At 40.5% G+C, this 16,268-nt stretch overlaps 1 protein-coding gene across 1 annotated transcript in view; it reads right to left on the reverse strand.

Annotated features, from left to right (window-relative positions):
• Nucleotides 1–3,053: 3,053 nt before the first annotated feature.
• Nucleotides 3,054–16,268, reverse strand: part of LOC109431050 (zinc finger protein GLI4) — a 47,354-nt gene continuing 34,139 nt past the window's right edge. Inside the window, exon 2 of the mRNA XM_019707186.3 lies at nucleotides 3,054–5,149. Coding sequence (XP_019562731.3) covers nucleotides 3,951–5,149 — 1,199 coding nt within the window. The 3' untranslated portion in view covers nucleotides 3,054–3,950. The remainder of the gene's footprint in view (nucleotides 5,150–16,268) is intronic.

Here is a 16,268-nt window from a genome sequence, read left to right on the forward strand (position 1 = left end):
ACTTATAACAATCGAAAAATCAGCATTTTTGACCATTTTTTTAGATCCCAAAGGAAACCTACTCTATTTTGCTCAATAACTCAAAAACGAGTAGAGATATCGCAATTCTAAGCACATTTTCAACCCCTTGCTTAGGGTCCTAAAATCACCGGTTTTAGTAGAATAGCGTATTTTGTCCCACACCATTTTTGACAACTTTAGGCCCCTTGAGGGACCACTCTAAGAGCCGATGCACACGAGCGGCGCGTCCACGCAGCGTGCACGCAAGTGCGTCCTGAGTTACACACAATCAAATGGGAGGATGCACACGAGAACGCAACGCTACCGCACCGCAACCGCGCCGCACCGTGTGCGGCACGCAATGTCAACGCATGCCCCACAGGAACGCTGCGGCGACGCAGCGTGAATTCACGCAGCGTCAATTAACGCTCGTGTGCATCGGCTCTTAGCCTTGAGATATGGACTTCAAATTTTGACAAGATCATTTTTTAGCTAAAGCGATCATTTTCCACTAACGAACTTATAACATTTTCATTTTTTTTTCAAAATAAGGGAGGGCCCATATAGCCGAGGCGGTAAACGCACGGGTATTCAGCATGACCATGCTGAGGGTGACGGGTTCGATTCCCGGTCGGTCCAGGATCTTTTCGTAAAGCAAATTTCCTTGACTTCCTTGGGCATAGAGTATCTTCGTGCCTGCCACACGATATACGCATGCAAAATGGTCATTGGCAGAGGAAGCTCTCAGTTAATAACTGTGGAAGTGCTCATAGAACACTAAGCTGAGAAGCAGGCTTTGTCCCAATGAGGACGTTACGCCAAGAAGAGAGAGAGAGAGAGAGAGAGAGAGAGAGGACGGCCTACTGGAGACCCCAATAACTGCATAAATTATCCGAAAATTCTCTCCAGAATTTCCATGAGATTACCTTCAGGAGTTCTTTAAGGGATTTTTTGTTTTCAGAAGACCCTTGGTGATCCTCCAAAAAATACGCGAGAATTCCTCCTGGAGATCCTCGGGAATTCCTTCAAGAAATCCTCGGGCATTCCTACAGGAGATGCTCAGGAATTCCTCTATCAGTTATTCTGGAGTACATGCTGGCAATTTCTACAGAAGTTCGCGAGAGTTTATCTTAGAGCTCCCAGGGAATTTCTTCAGGATTTCCCGGGAACTCCTCCAAAAGATTCTCGGAAAATATTTCTGGAGATTCTTGGGAATTCCTTCAGACGCTCCTCAGAAATTCCTCCAAATCACGGGAATTCCTCCAGAAGATCCTCGGGAATTCCTTTTGTAGTTTCTCAGGAATTCCTCCAGAAGTTCCTTGGTAACTCCTTCAGAAGTTCCTTGGGAATTCCTACATAAGTTTCCTGAGAATTTCTTCAGGAGTTTCCCGAGAATTCCACCAGGAGTTTCTCGGGAATTCCTCTAGGTGTTAATCGGGAAATCCTCCAGGAGTCCACCGGGAGCTCCTCTAGGAATAATTATTCTTCCATGAGTTCCTAGGGATTTTTATTATCTGTATTAACGAGAATTTTAACCCTAGGCTAGTTCATCTCGGAACCCACGCTTTACTTCTCTTTCGAAGGAGGAACTCACATTTCGTGAGTTTGTCGGGAGTGGGATTCGATGCCAGGTCCTCGGCGTGATAGTCAAGTGTTCTAACCATCACACCCGGTCCGCTCCAGGGAATTCTTATAGAAGATTTGTGGGAGTTCCTCCAAGAGTTTGTGGAGTTCCTCCAGAAGATCGTCGGGAATTCCTTCTAGAGATCTTCGAGAATTCTCCCGGGAATTCCTTAAAGAATTCATAGGAAATTCATCCATAATTTTCCAGAGAATTTTTCAAGAATTCCTTATAATTCTTTCGGGAGTTCATAGGACATTATGCCAGGAATTACTCGGGAATTCTGCCAGGAGTTCCTCGGAAATTGTGCTAGGAGTTCTTCGAAAATTCCTACAGACATTTGTAAGGAATTCCTCTACGACTTCATCGGGAATCCCTCCAGTAGATCCTCGAGAATTCCTGCAGGATTTCTTCCAGAATATTTTCGGAAATTCCTGTAGTATTTCCTCGGGAAATTCTCCCGGAGATCTTCGGGGATTTGCTCTAAGAGTTCCTCGGGAATCCCTCCAAGAGTTCCATGAAAATTTCTTCGGAGTTCCTCGAAGTTTTTTCGTCAGCTCCTTAGGAATTCCTTTAGGTTCCACAGTAAACTACTCCAGGAGTAAAGGAATTCCCGATGAAACCCTAAAGAAGAACTCCTAAAGGAATGCTCGAGAAGCTTCTGGAGGAATTCCCGAGGAACTCCAGGAGGAATTCCCGAGAATCTCTTGAAGAGATTTCCGAGGAACAGTAAGAAAAAACTTCGAGGAACTCGTGGAAGAATCTACGACGAACTCTTGGATAAATGTCCAAAGAACTTCTAGAAGAATTCCCGGGGATCTCCTGGAGAAATTCCCAAGGAACTCCTGGATAAATTTTCGAAAAATTCTTGGAGAAATTCCCGAGGAACTCCAGGAAGAATTCCCAAGGAACTGGAGGTAGAATTGCCGAGAAACTCCTGGAGGAATTTCGAGGAATGCAAGCAGGAATTTCCTAGGAGCTGCCGGAGAAGTTCCAGAGGATCTCTTTGAGGAATTTCCGAGGAACTCCTGAAGAAATTCTCAGCTAACTCCTGAAGGAATTTGCGAGAAACTCCTAGAGGAATTCTCCACTGATACACGCCAGGTTTTACTGGCGTACAACACCACAGGTTTCACGTTTGATTAAAACATTTGGATTTCGTCCCGTCCACATGAGAGATTCACTTCCCTTCTTGGGAACCAATTATCGCTGACTGGCTGTGGCGAAGCACACTGTAAGTTAAAATTAAGTGTCTTACTAGGTGGAATTCCTGAGGGTTCCCGATGTCTTTTCCGACAGTTTCAAATTCCCATCTGTTCATTTTGGAGTTCAAGAAGTTTCCAGCAACGATCGACAGTGTGAATATGAATTTAACCGGTCAAGGCATCCAATGGGCATTTCTTTCAAAAATAATACAGCAAAACGTAAGCGATTATTTTACATATTTTTCTTGGAACATATTCTCACTGAGCTTTTATAATAAAATATATATAGGTACGTCGTACACTTGTAATGGGACATGTTATTCTACAATTAGAAGACTTAAATCGCAACAATCAGCTTTCCATCTACATACAAAACACTGCCCTCCTGATTCGATCGGTAATAATCAATCCGTTTGGATCGCTCGTCAATTTCATAGCTTTCGGTTTCTTTGTCAAAAATCTCATAAAAAACAATAAATAGTTCTTTTCTCTCATCTGAAACTTTTTACTTTACGTGATATACATAGCGAAATATGTATATATAAATAAGCATTATCGGTAATTATGGTAAAAGGTTTGCTACCCACACGGAGTGGTAGCCTAACCATCTCTTTAGGCGCATCGTTATGTTAAAATTATACAGCGTGGGTGAGCGACAATTCTATCCGACCAAAAAAAAATAATAATAATTAAAAATCTATCAAAGCGAAACGATTAGGCGAGAAGAACTTAGAAATAAAGATACACAGACTCATCACAGGGCAAAGTTCACGGAGCACGTTCAGTATAGGTACATACCTACTTCTCCCCGCTTCCCTCATATAAATTTTCTTTGGATTATCTTACAATAGTAATTTTTAGTAACGGTTCGAAAGCTAAAACGTGGTTAGAAAAAAAAAAAGAGATTGAAGAGATCGAACTTTTTGTGCCGAAGCCTGCAACGGGAAACTGTACAATAGGAGACGGCAAATGTTTTCCAAGTGGTATCACATCTCCCGAAATGACCTTTCTCGGAATGCTGTATTCTGGATTAACACTTTCCGGAATGTACCAATTCTGAGAAATGTGATACCACCAGCCGTACCATATCGTGCCAAAGTTTTCACTTCGTAGACCCCTTCCGATTACTGGTAATTTCCGTAAGCCTCGGCGGCGAGGGTGAACGGGATGCTATGGTCGATATCTCCCGGCAGATGCGAAATCATCGGTATCCGGAGAAGAGGGTATCCTGCCGAAGTCACTGGAGGCGAACAGGATGACGACGACGACGATTCCGGAGACGTGATGGTGGACGAGGGTTCACTGGTGGTGTTTGTGGTGGGTAGAGCTTCCCCGGTGTACGGACCGAGGAATGTGCCGGAATCTTCGGTGGCTAGTTGCATCAGAGCTAGGGCGCCCTGCAGTTTGCGATTGGTTTCCTCCGGCCGGTGCTGTTGCGGCTGGACTTGAGGGATGATTGGCGATTGATCGTTGAGAGGACGAGCGCAGTCCTTGCTGGCTACCATCAGCACCGTTGGACGCATCTGGTTGGGATTGACGGTTATTGCCGGAGCGTTCGTCGTTTGTAAAATGGGGTTGCTGCTTTCCTGGTTCAGTTGCTGTTTCAGAGCGGCCGTCGAGGTAGTACTGGACAACACCTGCTGTGATATAATGCTTGGTTCTAGGGGTTTGGCCAAATCCTCTTGCCATGCATCTCGAAGCCACTTTTTCTTTGGATTGAACGTCGAACGCGCCGGAATTCCACCAGCCTCATCACCAGATTCATCCTCCTCCTGGCTGGTCGGTTCCTGCCACTGGATCAACTTGGGAATGTTTGGTTTGGTTTTAGCTGTTAGAGGGCTAGCCGTCAGTCCCATGCCGGCATTCATGTCCAACTCGCACATCAGTCCTTTGCGGCTCTTAAATGGCGACCGCGGCGTTATCGGCGACTGGAACCCATTCCCGTTGGCCACGTAATTCTCGTTATTCGTCGCTGAATCTGACTGATTCTCGTTCTCATTGTGGGTATTGTGATTCGGCCGCTTCGGTGTCTTCCGCGTTGGAGTACGATCTTCCCGTTCCAGCCGATACTTTTCCAGCCACTTGAGCACTTCGGCGTTCTGCTCCGGGACGGTTTGGATTACAAAGTCATCGCACCGTTTTAGGGTGTCGTACGGATGATCTGGGCAGTGTCGATTGGCATGAGTGAATCGCATCTGGCAGTTGGCCGCAGCGCAGATGAAGGGGCGTTCCCCGGTGTGCAACCGTTGGTGGGTTTTCAGCTGGCCACTCTGGGTGAAGGCTCGGGTGCAGCCCGGGTAATCGCACTGGTAGGGTCGTTCGCCTGCAATTGATGGAGAAGAATGAAAAGAATAAGTAAAATGTTAAGCTGATATGATCAACAATGCGCCATTCAAAAAATAAATGTGTTAAATCCACAAAAGTGTGAAAGCAAATTTAAGCTTTTTGGTTTACCACAAACTGAAATCTGCATATCTTATTCTACATTAGCTTAGCTTAGGGTGAGCTAGGCATCCGTAGAAAGCAGTTGATCACAGAAGATAACTAGAGAAAGATAAAGGAGCGAAAGAACGCGATAGAGCGAGCGAAAACACGAGGAGCCAAAGCCGTAGCCCGATACCGCTATTCACCTCACGAGAAGGAAGTGAAACGCTCATGTAGACGAAACAAAAGAGCGTGGGCGGACGGACTCCCTAGCCGACGAAGCCGAGAAAGCTGCAAACAACAGCGACATCCGTCTCATCTACGATGTTATTGACCGACCCGCATGACCAGTTGAAACATTGGTTCGAGCACTTTGGAAACCTCAGCATGATCCGCCAAGGGTTCGATGCATTACCTGTGTCAACACCGAAGCTCCATCAGTGCAGAAGATAGAACCAGCCTACCGTAGCATGAAAACGAACAGGGCTTCAGAGGTCGATTGCATATCAGATGAGATGCTCAAAGCTGACCCGTAGTATCAATTTGTGCATTATTCTGCAACATATGGGAAACCGCGACATTTCCGGCTGACTGAATGCAAGGCGTCTTAGTAAAGGTGCCCAAAAAGAATGACCTGACTGTATGCGATAATTGGCGGTGTATCTTGTTGCCGTGCATCGTTGTCAAATTCCTCTGCAAAGTGATCCTTGGCCGGATACAGGAGATGATTTACGCAACTCTCTAACGGCAACGAGCAGGATTCCGTGCCAGACGATCCTGTGTGGCCCATATTGTCACGCTCCGTATCATCCTGGAGCAAATCAATTAATTCCAAGGGTCTCTCTACCTGGTGTTCATTGATTACGAAACAGCTTCCGACCGTCTTAATCACGAAAACATGTGGGAAGCCCTCAGATGCAAGGGTGTCTCTGAGAAAATCAGCCGCCTTATTGAAGCACAATACAGGGCATTTTCGTGCGCACAACGGTGTCTTATCCAATCCCATCCGGGTCATTGCTGGAGTGAGGCAAGGATGTATACTATCACCGCTCCTGTTCCTCATGGTAATCGACAAGATCCTGGTCCGATATATTGGAACCCAAATAGCGGTCGATGGTGGCACCAAGATCGACATAGGTGCACGGATCAAGAAGGCGAGGGCTGCTTTTGCGAGATGATGGCTCATCATGTTCCTAGACAGGAAAAAAGCGAAGGATTATGATGTAGAACATCTACGTAACAAGAGGCCAGCGACTAACTGATGTTCTCCTCATAATGTCAAAGAGTTTTAACATGACCACTTCTCAGACTTCGGCAGTACCTCTGTGGATTTTGATCTCTTTATAAAGGATGTGATCACCGGTATACCAGAATCTTTTCGTTCCGTAGATATTCCACAATTTTTTGCAAGTAATTTTGTGCATATTAGTGATGACAGACAGTTCTTCACAGATGGTTCAAAAGCCGATGATTCGACTGGATTCGGTGTCTACAACGAATTTCATAGCACCACCTTCATGCTTCAAAAACCATGTTCTGTATACGTTGCGGAGCTAGAGGCTTAGAGTACATTATTAGCTCTCTTCCACCTGAGTATTACTTCATTTTTGCCGATAGTCTAAGCTCCCTGGAGGTTGTTCGGTCATTGAAACTGATGAATCACTCAGCGTACTTCCTAAATGGAATACGTCTAGTCCTAAGTGCTTTGTCTAAACGCTCATACACCATCACCATAGCTCGGGTCGCTTCACATTGCTCAATTCGGGGCAATGAGAAAGCGAACTCTCTGACTAAGGTGGCTTACCAGGATATCGAACATGTCGTGTGGGGATGCAATGAGTATCGTGAGGTCAGATCTGAGCTGCATGATATTCTCCGGGTCCGAGGAAAACAACAGAAACCTGATAAATATCGGTTTTTTTCTGGTTTTCTTGTAGAGCTAATCTAACCGCACAAGTTTTTCAAATGCCATATTCTGAGGTTGAGCTTCTAAAATGAGCTGGATGTGGTTGAATTTAGATGTGTCAAAATGACATTTTCAGCACTGCCCTAAACTAACATAGTATTTAAAGCAGTAAACAAAATAAAAAATTTAAAACCAATGTAATAAAATGAACAAATGATTTCGGCTCAGTTATGCCTATGTGGCGCCCAAGCCTTCCAAATAAACAAATAAGAAAAAACCGTACTTATACGTCTCGTTGAAAATGTGAATTGCGCCGTAGATTAGGCCGTAGATAAATAAAATTAAATATCTTTAAAAATCAATGTTGGAAGTTATTGTTCAACGAGGATAAGTAATTTTCATATTTACGGGTTTCTACGTGCTAAATTCTTTGTCACAAAAGAAGAAAACAGGAATAAGAGTGAAGCGAAGAGCTTGGGCAAAACACCGGTCTCATACGTTACGGACCAATGAACGCTTTTTTTTTACAACGAACAACTATCCCTTTTTTTATTCATTGACAATCTCCCGTTCGAAGAAAGTCGGCTTGGCTTGCCTACCAGAGAAAACGAAAATTTCGATTTAATCTAAAATCCGAAGGGCTTCAATTGCAGCTTATACCTGTTCAATCTATACTTTGGCCGCTATTGTATTCCACGTAGGATCCAGAATACAAAATCCGGCCGCTCTGGTCTCATTCTCCCGTGCGCCCTTTCGCTACTCTGAAAAGGCATCTCCCTATTTATTTCTTTAGCCTCCTTCCTAACCCCTACCAAGGAAGCTGGGGTTGCAAAAAATAATGAAAAATCTACATCCCTTTTAGGGTGAAAACTACCGGTGTGCCATGCACCTTTTACCTACCTACCTACCTATACCAGTTTTTAAAACGTCGTCATCGTCATGGAACACGTGCAAGGATATGCCCATATTGTTACTTCTTCTTGGCAATCTGTGTAACAAAAGCGATCCAGTTTGCGTTCCAAAGCGTAGAATGCGAACAACGTGTTTCCAAGATTTCCAACGTGAAACACCGGGAGTGTTCTTTGTCGGAATGTGGTGCGTCATGTTCGATCCTGTTAGATCGATGTTTGTGCCTAAATTTTCGCTTGAACTCGTCGAGGCATAGAGATGATAAGCCACAACACACCACCAAGAACTGCTCAGTTGTTTATGTTTGGGCGGCAAATTTTAGGGAACGGGTTTTTGGCGTGGCGCGCGCGAAAGCGCAAAGCAATCAACGCAGTGGCGGCGGTGGCGGAGGCGGAGGCGTCGAAGTCTTGAGGACGTGGACGAAAGCTTTTAAAAATTTAAATCGCTCTCAACACGCGCCCCATTTCAAGCTATGGGGTACCTGGGCAAAGGCTTTACCGTAACCGGGACGACGTGACCCGAATGCATGAGGACTGAGAAGGAGTTCAAATAACCCCGCTTCAGCTAGGTATGCATGAAACATTCAACCGGTTCTTCTGTTTTTGTGAAGAATCTTCTTGATTTCTTTGGTTTCAAACAATATACATATTTTCGAATAGGAATAGTCTTCCCATGGCTTAGTTATGATTTGAGTCTTATTTTGGAAGGCTAAAATTAGGATATCTACCTAGATTTTCTCTTTGCTTCCTGCTTCTAGTTTTAGTTTTGCGCAATCGGCCATTTACCTATACACAGCGTGCAGTTGTTATTTTCAGATTGTTTTTAGTGGACATTTGAATGGTAGATATATGAGGTTTGTCCTATTCTGTCCTAATAATATTTGATGATTAGGGTGACTTCCTTTTTTGCTTTTGTGAAAAAATAGGACAATCTTCGTAACTTAATCATGTACACTGCATTGGAAAAAACTGATTGATTTTTGTTACACAATAATGTTTAACCCGATTTTTTTTTTATCTTGATCTAAATATCATTTTTCGTCATTTTTAAAACCGAATGCACCATGTTTTAAAATTATTCTTAATTTGTGATTTTGTAAATTTTGGTTTTTGATTATTCTAATTTTTTTTTTTTGAACATTCCTACACTTTTATATATTTTCTGGAAGCCTATTTGGGATACCTTTTTTAACCGTTATGAGTCCGACAAACTTTTTGCTTTTTTCCACACCGTGCTTTTAAAATAGGCGCTGGGTACCCGGGTACCCTGTCGGCCACATAAGGGTTTAGACGAAAACACTTTGATATTTTGTGATTATTGTTGGAATATATATTTTTATTTTATTTTTCCATGAATAATTTTATTTTCCGTGTAATTCTAAGAAAAATCATTTTAGAGTGTATTCAACTACACCAAACTATTTTACTATAAGGTAATGATTGGGAAAAAAATTAAATATGGTTATCGTTGCGATGAAATATAAAATAAAGAAAGACATATGAAAAGTGGCCGAAACATCAATTTTTCAATGATTTAAAATGGTTTAAATAACTTAGGGTCTGTTCCAATTGGAGAATTAAAATTAATATTCACTTAAACTTGACAGTTCAATAATTATTTCCTTAGGAGAACTGTCAAGTTTAAGTGTCGAGCTGTCAAATTTATGTAAACAATAATTTTAATTCATTAATAAGGTAAAAGCTGTTTACTTTTCCACTGAATGCTTCCAGTTGGCGCCAGCAGTAAAAATTGCATACAAGAACTTTTATAGCATCTAGTTTCCAGCGCTGACAGCCCGGTGGCGACACCATCACTTGTATTCAATGCATCGTCTGTGCTACTCTCGGTTATCAACTATCTCAAATTTTCACCTCAAGCTCACGGAAGCATGGTAGTCAAGAACTGTCAAATCGTATGGAAAAATCGCGAAAAACGTTGATTGTTTGAAAACGGGATAGTTTTGTGGAAATTTAGTGAATAGAAATCAATAATGGTTTGAAATGGCAACGTTTTGTGTTTACTTCATGTTCCGGAACAGTTTCTTCACCGAGAACATTAGATTTCACTACCACACAAAAAAGTGCCATCTGTGATATTTTTAGCTTGGAATGTCGATCTATTTTAGCAGACCCTTAAAAAGACTCCAAAAGCCATTTGGAGATATACAGAACAGTCATCAATATCAGCCAAAAATATAAAAGTTTTGATTGTCCAGGAAAGAAACATACACAAAAATGACCAAACTATACCCGTCTGAAGGCAGGGTTGAGTATTAGAGAGTTAACGTTAGACTAAAAATCTTCGCCTGAATTCAGGAGAAACTCGAAAACTACAGAATGGCGAGACAAAAGTTCCTGCTTAAGGACAAACGTCTTGAAATCCCGCTTCAATAGTGCATCAGAACTTCAGACGCACAAATCTTAAGAAGCAAGCTTCAAACAACAGTGCATTTTATTATTCTGTTCTTGCTCACTTGTATTAAGCTTCAAATAAGAAGATCAGGTCTGCTGGTTTTGTTTACGAAGAAATTTGTGCGCTCGAAATCGTGAGTAGGGGCCAAAGTCGGCCATATTGGCGGCCATTTTAGGATTTTTACAAGTCTGTCCTTAATGTGTTTTTTTATTTCTGCTGATATTTCTTGAAGATATTCTGAAGAATTTTCCACGAAGTGAAAGTGTAGAAATTTCATTCGGAATTTTGAAGAATTTTTCGATATCTATTATTTGGTTTTATGTACTTAACAAACTTGCGAGCTATTTCAATAATAAGCAAATATTGACTAATTAACTACGGTCTGTGTTTCGTCAGAATAATACGATTGGGTTCTTGAGAGATTCTCTTCCTTAATTTGTGATGTAATTTATTGCGAATTCCTGACAAAATCCATAAATTATTTGAGAAAATCACAAGAGAAATTTGTTGAAATACACTAAGAAAAAATTGAATAAAATTTCGCCTGGGATTTACACCAAAGATTTTCTAGTAATTTCATAAGACATTGGCAATAAAGTCTAGTCAGAAAATTCAGGAAGCTATCCTGGTTTTGCACTAAAATTTCTTCTACAGTTTCTATTAGCATATTCGCAAGAAATAGCACTAAACAATGTTCATTGTTCCATGAAGTTTTTCCAGAAATTGGTTCCAGAATTAAGGCGAAACTGGAAGCATTTCCTCTTTTTTTGGTTTTTGATTTTTTATTAAATAACGAGCAATATTTCCAAAATCGGGTTTCGTACATATGTACTGCCCCACTCGCAAAATAGTCCCATATCAATAGGAAACCCAGCAAAGACGGGACTGTTATGCGAGTGGCGGCAGTGTACATGTGAGAAAACACAAAAAAAATCCTAATGAAAAATAAGTATTTTTTTATTTTTGCAAAAATCTTGTTCAAAAATGGTTTCTGCAAAAACGAAAAACACTAGGAAAAAATAATGATAATCCAGCAACTCCTCCAGAAATTGCACCAGGGATTCCGCTCGCAGGGCTGTTACAAAAGTGTCGATTTAGAAACCGCAAAATCCGCGCCTAGCCATTTGAAATCCGCACCGAGATCATCGAATCCGCGCCATACAAAACTTATGGTTTTGATTACTCAAATTCATAAAAAGCTAGAATTTTTCAGAAAAAATCAATGACTTTTGTTGGTGAAGAGCATTTATTTTGATAAATTGATTTTTAACTATTAGGCCGGAACAAATTTCATTTTCTTCTTTTGTCACTTTGCCCGTTGACTCGTCAAGGAGGGGTGAATGATAAAATTAAAGTGACCAGACGTCTATGACTTTGGATGACAACATCTAAATCATGAGCATGCTGCAAACATACTAGTTTTTTTTTAATTGGAATAACAAGTTTTGGATCAATAGTTGTTTGGTTGATTATCAATCAGGGTGTCTATTATTTTACGAAAAAGGAGCATTCTTGGCGAAACTTCTGAAATAATTTATAATCAACATTATGGTAGAAGTCCTGAAACCCCAAAATATCATTTGAGAGAATTGCAAGAAAATTTTCAGATTGTTTTTTTTTTTAATTCACGGAACTTTCTAAGTAAAGATACAAATGGAGTAATACAAGTGAAATTTATTGATTAATTTTATTCCCAAGGGTGATATTTATGGATAAGGAAACATTTCATAAATGAATGTCTGGCAAATGCTCTGTAATTTGAGGAAAAGATATGTAGAAATGTATTATTTCATTGGAAAATGAATGATAAGAGTTTCTGGCCATATAACACCCTTGAAAATTCGGTAAGAATTTTAGCAAGAATGTCCTCAGTTCTAGTTCCGAAAACTTCAAATTGTAAACACAATTGAATATTACTTCAAATCAACCGATTTTTCAGTTTGCTATAGCGACAAACTGATTTCTAGTTTAAACTGAACTGTTCCATTGTTTGATAATACAAATATTTTCATTTGCCGAAATTTTTGACAGTTTGTTAGAACAAACAGAAATTTTGTAGTTGCAACATAAAATAATAGATTGTTTTAAACGACTGCACTTTTGCCATCAACAAAGCCGGAAAGTGATTGTGTTGGTGACGGTAGCTCCTGCGGCAGCTCGAAAATCTATTTTTAGACACTCGGCAAGCGAATGGAAGCGAGAACGAATAAAAAAGGCAAAAAATCGAAACCGACTAACTTTTTGTGGATGCTGTCTTGAGTGCCTGCGCGTTATCCATCACGGCCAAAACTGCACTTGGAAGTGGGAGTGATGGATATGCTACACTTTCTTGGTTGTGGCGATGTTGGGGTAAGAATTTTAAAGATGTGTGAGTGCTTCCGGGCCATGTTTATGGTCCCCATTTTGTTGAAACAAATGAAGATTTTAACGCTAAATGGAATGATGGGAATTGGTTGTTTTGATAGATAAACTCTAAGTAAGAACAAAGAAATATAACTTAGGAATAAGTAAATGCTCAGTTTGAAGTGTTTTATTGTTTAAAACAGGTCTCATTTTTCTGCGTGTATAACGTTGAACATATGGATGTAGAAATCGTCCACGCGCCAGAGGCCGTTTTTTAAGGATATAATTTTATTTCAATTGCTTTCAATCACCTTCAACCAAATTTTATTTTCAAAATAGTACTTTTATGGCTGGATAAGGTCTTCAGGAGTTCGTTGGTTCGTCGGACAAGAACGAAAAAAATATTAACTTATAAATTAAGAGACATTTTCTGAAAATTAAATTACAGGTATGTTCCGTTTTTATCAACACGGTCCGCGATTTTCAGTTGACAAAAACGGAATAGTGATAAAAACGGAATAATTTTCTTTGACAAAATATTTTGCAACATTTTTATACAAATTGGACGATTTCCTGTAGAACACATTCCAAAAGTAAAAATGTACAGTTTATAATGAAATTTAATTGTTTTTGATGTCTTTTAGCACATCTTGGTTACACAGTTCAAATTACAGTTTTCTGACTGTGACGTCGGCAAGAGGTTTTCACCACCATCTTAAAAGATTCCTATGAAAGTTTCAACTAGGATACAACTTGATAATTCATGGGCTACAACTCGTAGCGGTGAGTCTACGCCGAATGAAGCATTCGCCTCCACTAGTCTCGTTCCTGGGCCAATCGTTTCCAGTCACCATAAACGTTTAGAGCCATTAGGTCCTCTTCAACTGCAAAAAGCCACCATGTGCGCGGCCTACCACGAAGCCGACGGCCCCTACACTGAGCCAACTCTCCTGATCACAGTTATATGTCAATCATATATTACTGCACTATTGGAATATCATATGAATCTGATATAAGGTTGAAAATGGGAAGTGAGAGTTATATGCGACGCATGTGGTATGACTCTCAGGTCACCATGATACTGTTATATGTCATGCATTTTGCTTCTATCATGCGGGCTGGGTGCGCCAATGTATATGCAACTCCAATAATATCCTTCTTATTTTGAAAAAAAGTTTCCTCGGCTGGAGCGGGAATCGAACTCACAACGCCTATATGACCGATGCCGCTAGCCGCACGACCACAAAGCTCACTTACTGGAATTGCGGAATTCTGCAAAACGTGTTCCACTTTATCTGCCAATGTTGCTTTTCTACCCGGCCAAAGTTATATGCACAGCTGATGTATCGATCGTGTTATGTGCATATAACTCCGATATGCGCAAGTGTCATTTAGTTTCATTAGAAGGCTTTTCAATCGGAACTGTTTTTGATATGATAGGTATAACGATTCATTTGAAGTGAACGTGTCAGACTAGGGGTAAAATGTATGTGTAGCGTCTGATGAAATAGGCTCTTAGAATTATTTCGGTGTACCTGGTTCTCTGCCGAATATGGGTTTAGCTTGTCGTTCCTTCGGCATACGAGCTACGTGCGCAGCCCACCGCAGCCTGCCATGTTTTATTCGCTTCACTAGGATACTTTAAGGATTCACTAGGATACTTTTAGAAAATCTTCAGGAAATTTTCTAAGCAATCACTTGTATTTTCTCCAGAATATTTTATTCTCCAAGAAGTTCCTCCAGAATTCTTGTAGGTTACCTTGTACCATGCCGCTTGTTTATCTTTTGGAATTCGATAGGGGGTCCTCCATAAATGACGTAGCATTTTTTAGACGATTTTTGACATCCCCTCTCTCATTGCTTATTTTCCCATACCTAAAACATGGCTCGTAGCATAAACCCCCTTCTCCTAAAACGCTACGTCATTTATGAACGGCCCCTAAGAATTTGTAGAGAAAAGAGGTTGTGCTCCTTATGATTTCTTCAGAAATTTCTTCTCGGATCAGCTTTGATGTCTCTTTTTAAATTTCTCCTGGAGTTTCTTTGGGGATCCCTTCAATCATTCCACCAGGAATTGGAATTTATTAACCATACTTAGGCATTATGTTGCGAACAGCTCGCTGACGTTGTGTACGGTTTGTGTCTTGAATGGCCCTAATGCACAAGGTGGGTTAAGAAAACCATTCTGGGATTTAACCTAGATCCTAGTTTTTCAATTCATCCAAGAGTTGCTTTGAAAATTCACCACGATTTTACTTTTGAAAGATGGGAGTTTTTCCGTTTCTTCAAAATTTCCTACGGGAATTCTTCCAAGACTGCTTCCTGAAATCCCACTAGGACTTTTTTCTGGTATTTCTCCAGGGGTTCTTTCTGGGATTCCTTCAACAGCAGTTTTTTCTAGAATTTCATCAGAAGTTCTATCTTGGATTCTTTTAAGATTTTCTCATGATATTTTTTGACTTTGTTTTGGTATTTATGCGTAATAGAAACATCTACACCTACTGGAACTTTCACAGATTTTCCAATACGATTCTATCTTTCATCTTTGTTATTTCCTCATGATTACTAGATGAACCAGCATTGAGCTGAAAATCTCGTTAATAAAGATAATATTGCAATAATAATTATCTCCGATTTCTTACTGCGTTTGCTGGGAATCTCCCAGAAGTTTGGTCCAGTAATCTTCCAGGAGTTCTTACCTAAAATCCCCCAGAAGTTTCTTCAGGGATGATGTTCTGTATAGAAATCTCCGGGGAGTTATTCCTGAGGATCCTCCAGAAGTTCCTTGTGGGAATCCTTGAGAAATTCCTTCTAGGAATCCTGTATAAATTCTTTCAAAAAATCAGCCAATTGTTCCTCGAGGAATATTTTCAGAATTCATGGAACTTCTGTAGGATTTTTTGATTTTTTATTTCTTCTTGGAATCCTTCAGGAGTTGCTGGAGAAATCCCCAGATCGTTTTCCAAGATCCTAGACTCCTCCTTCTTTGAGAAACTTATTTCTGAAAGATTTAACTCCTAATTCCCCTAAAGGAGCTTCAGAATTATTTCCTGACGGTTTTTAAGAAGAAATCCATTAAGGAATATAGAGGGGTACAAGAATAGCTAGTAGAAATTACTGAAGAAAATCAAAATTGCATTTTTGGAGCAAACGAAAGATGAAATCTTTATTTCACTTAAAAAGTCTTGTAAAAAAGATTGTAGTGTAAAAATTCAGGCAAGGACAGGCAAAGAAAGCCCTAAACTGTTCTCGAAGAACACTTGAAGTGCAGGCAAAGTTCCAGTTGGTACGTAGAGCTGTAAAGAAGAAGAATAATAAGAAAAAGAAGATAGGAGAAGAAGGATGTTCTTGGAGGAATACTCAGATGGACATCCTGGAGCAATCCTTGGAAGGGACATCAATTGTGCCCTAACACAACAGGCTAATGAAATAAAAAAAAGGTTCGATT

The sequence above is a fragment of the Aedes albopictus genome, chromosome 3 (assembly GCF_035046485.1).
Source record: "Aedes albopictus strain Foshan chromosome 3, AalbF5, whole genome shotgun sequence".
NCBI classification, from domain to species: domain Eukaryota; kingdom Metazoa; phylum Arthropoda; class Insecta; order Diptera; family Culicidae; genus Aedes; species Aedes albopictus.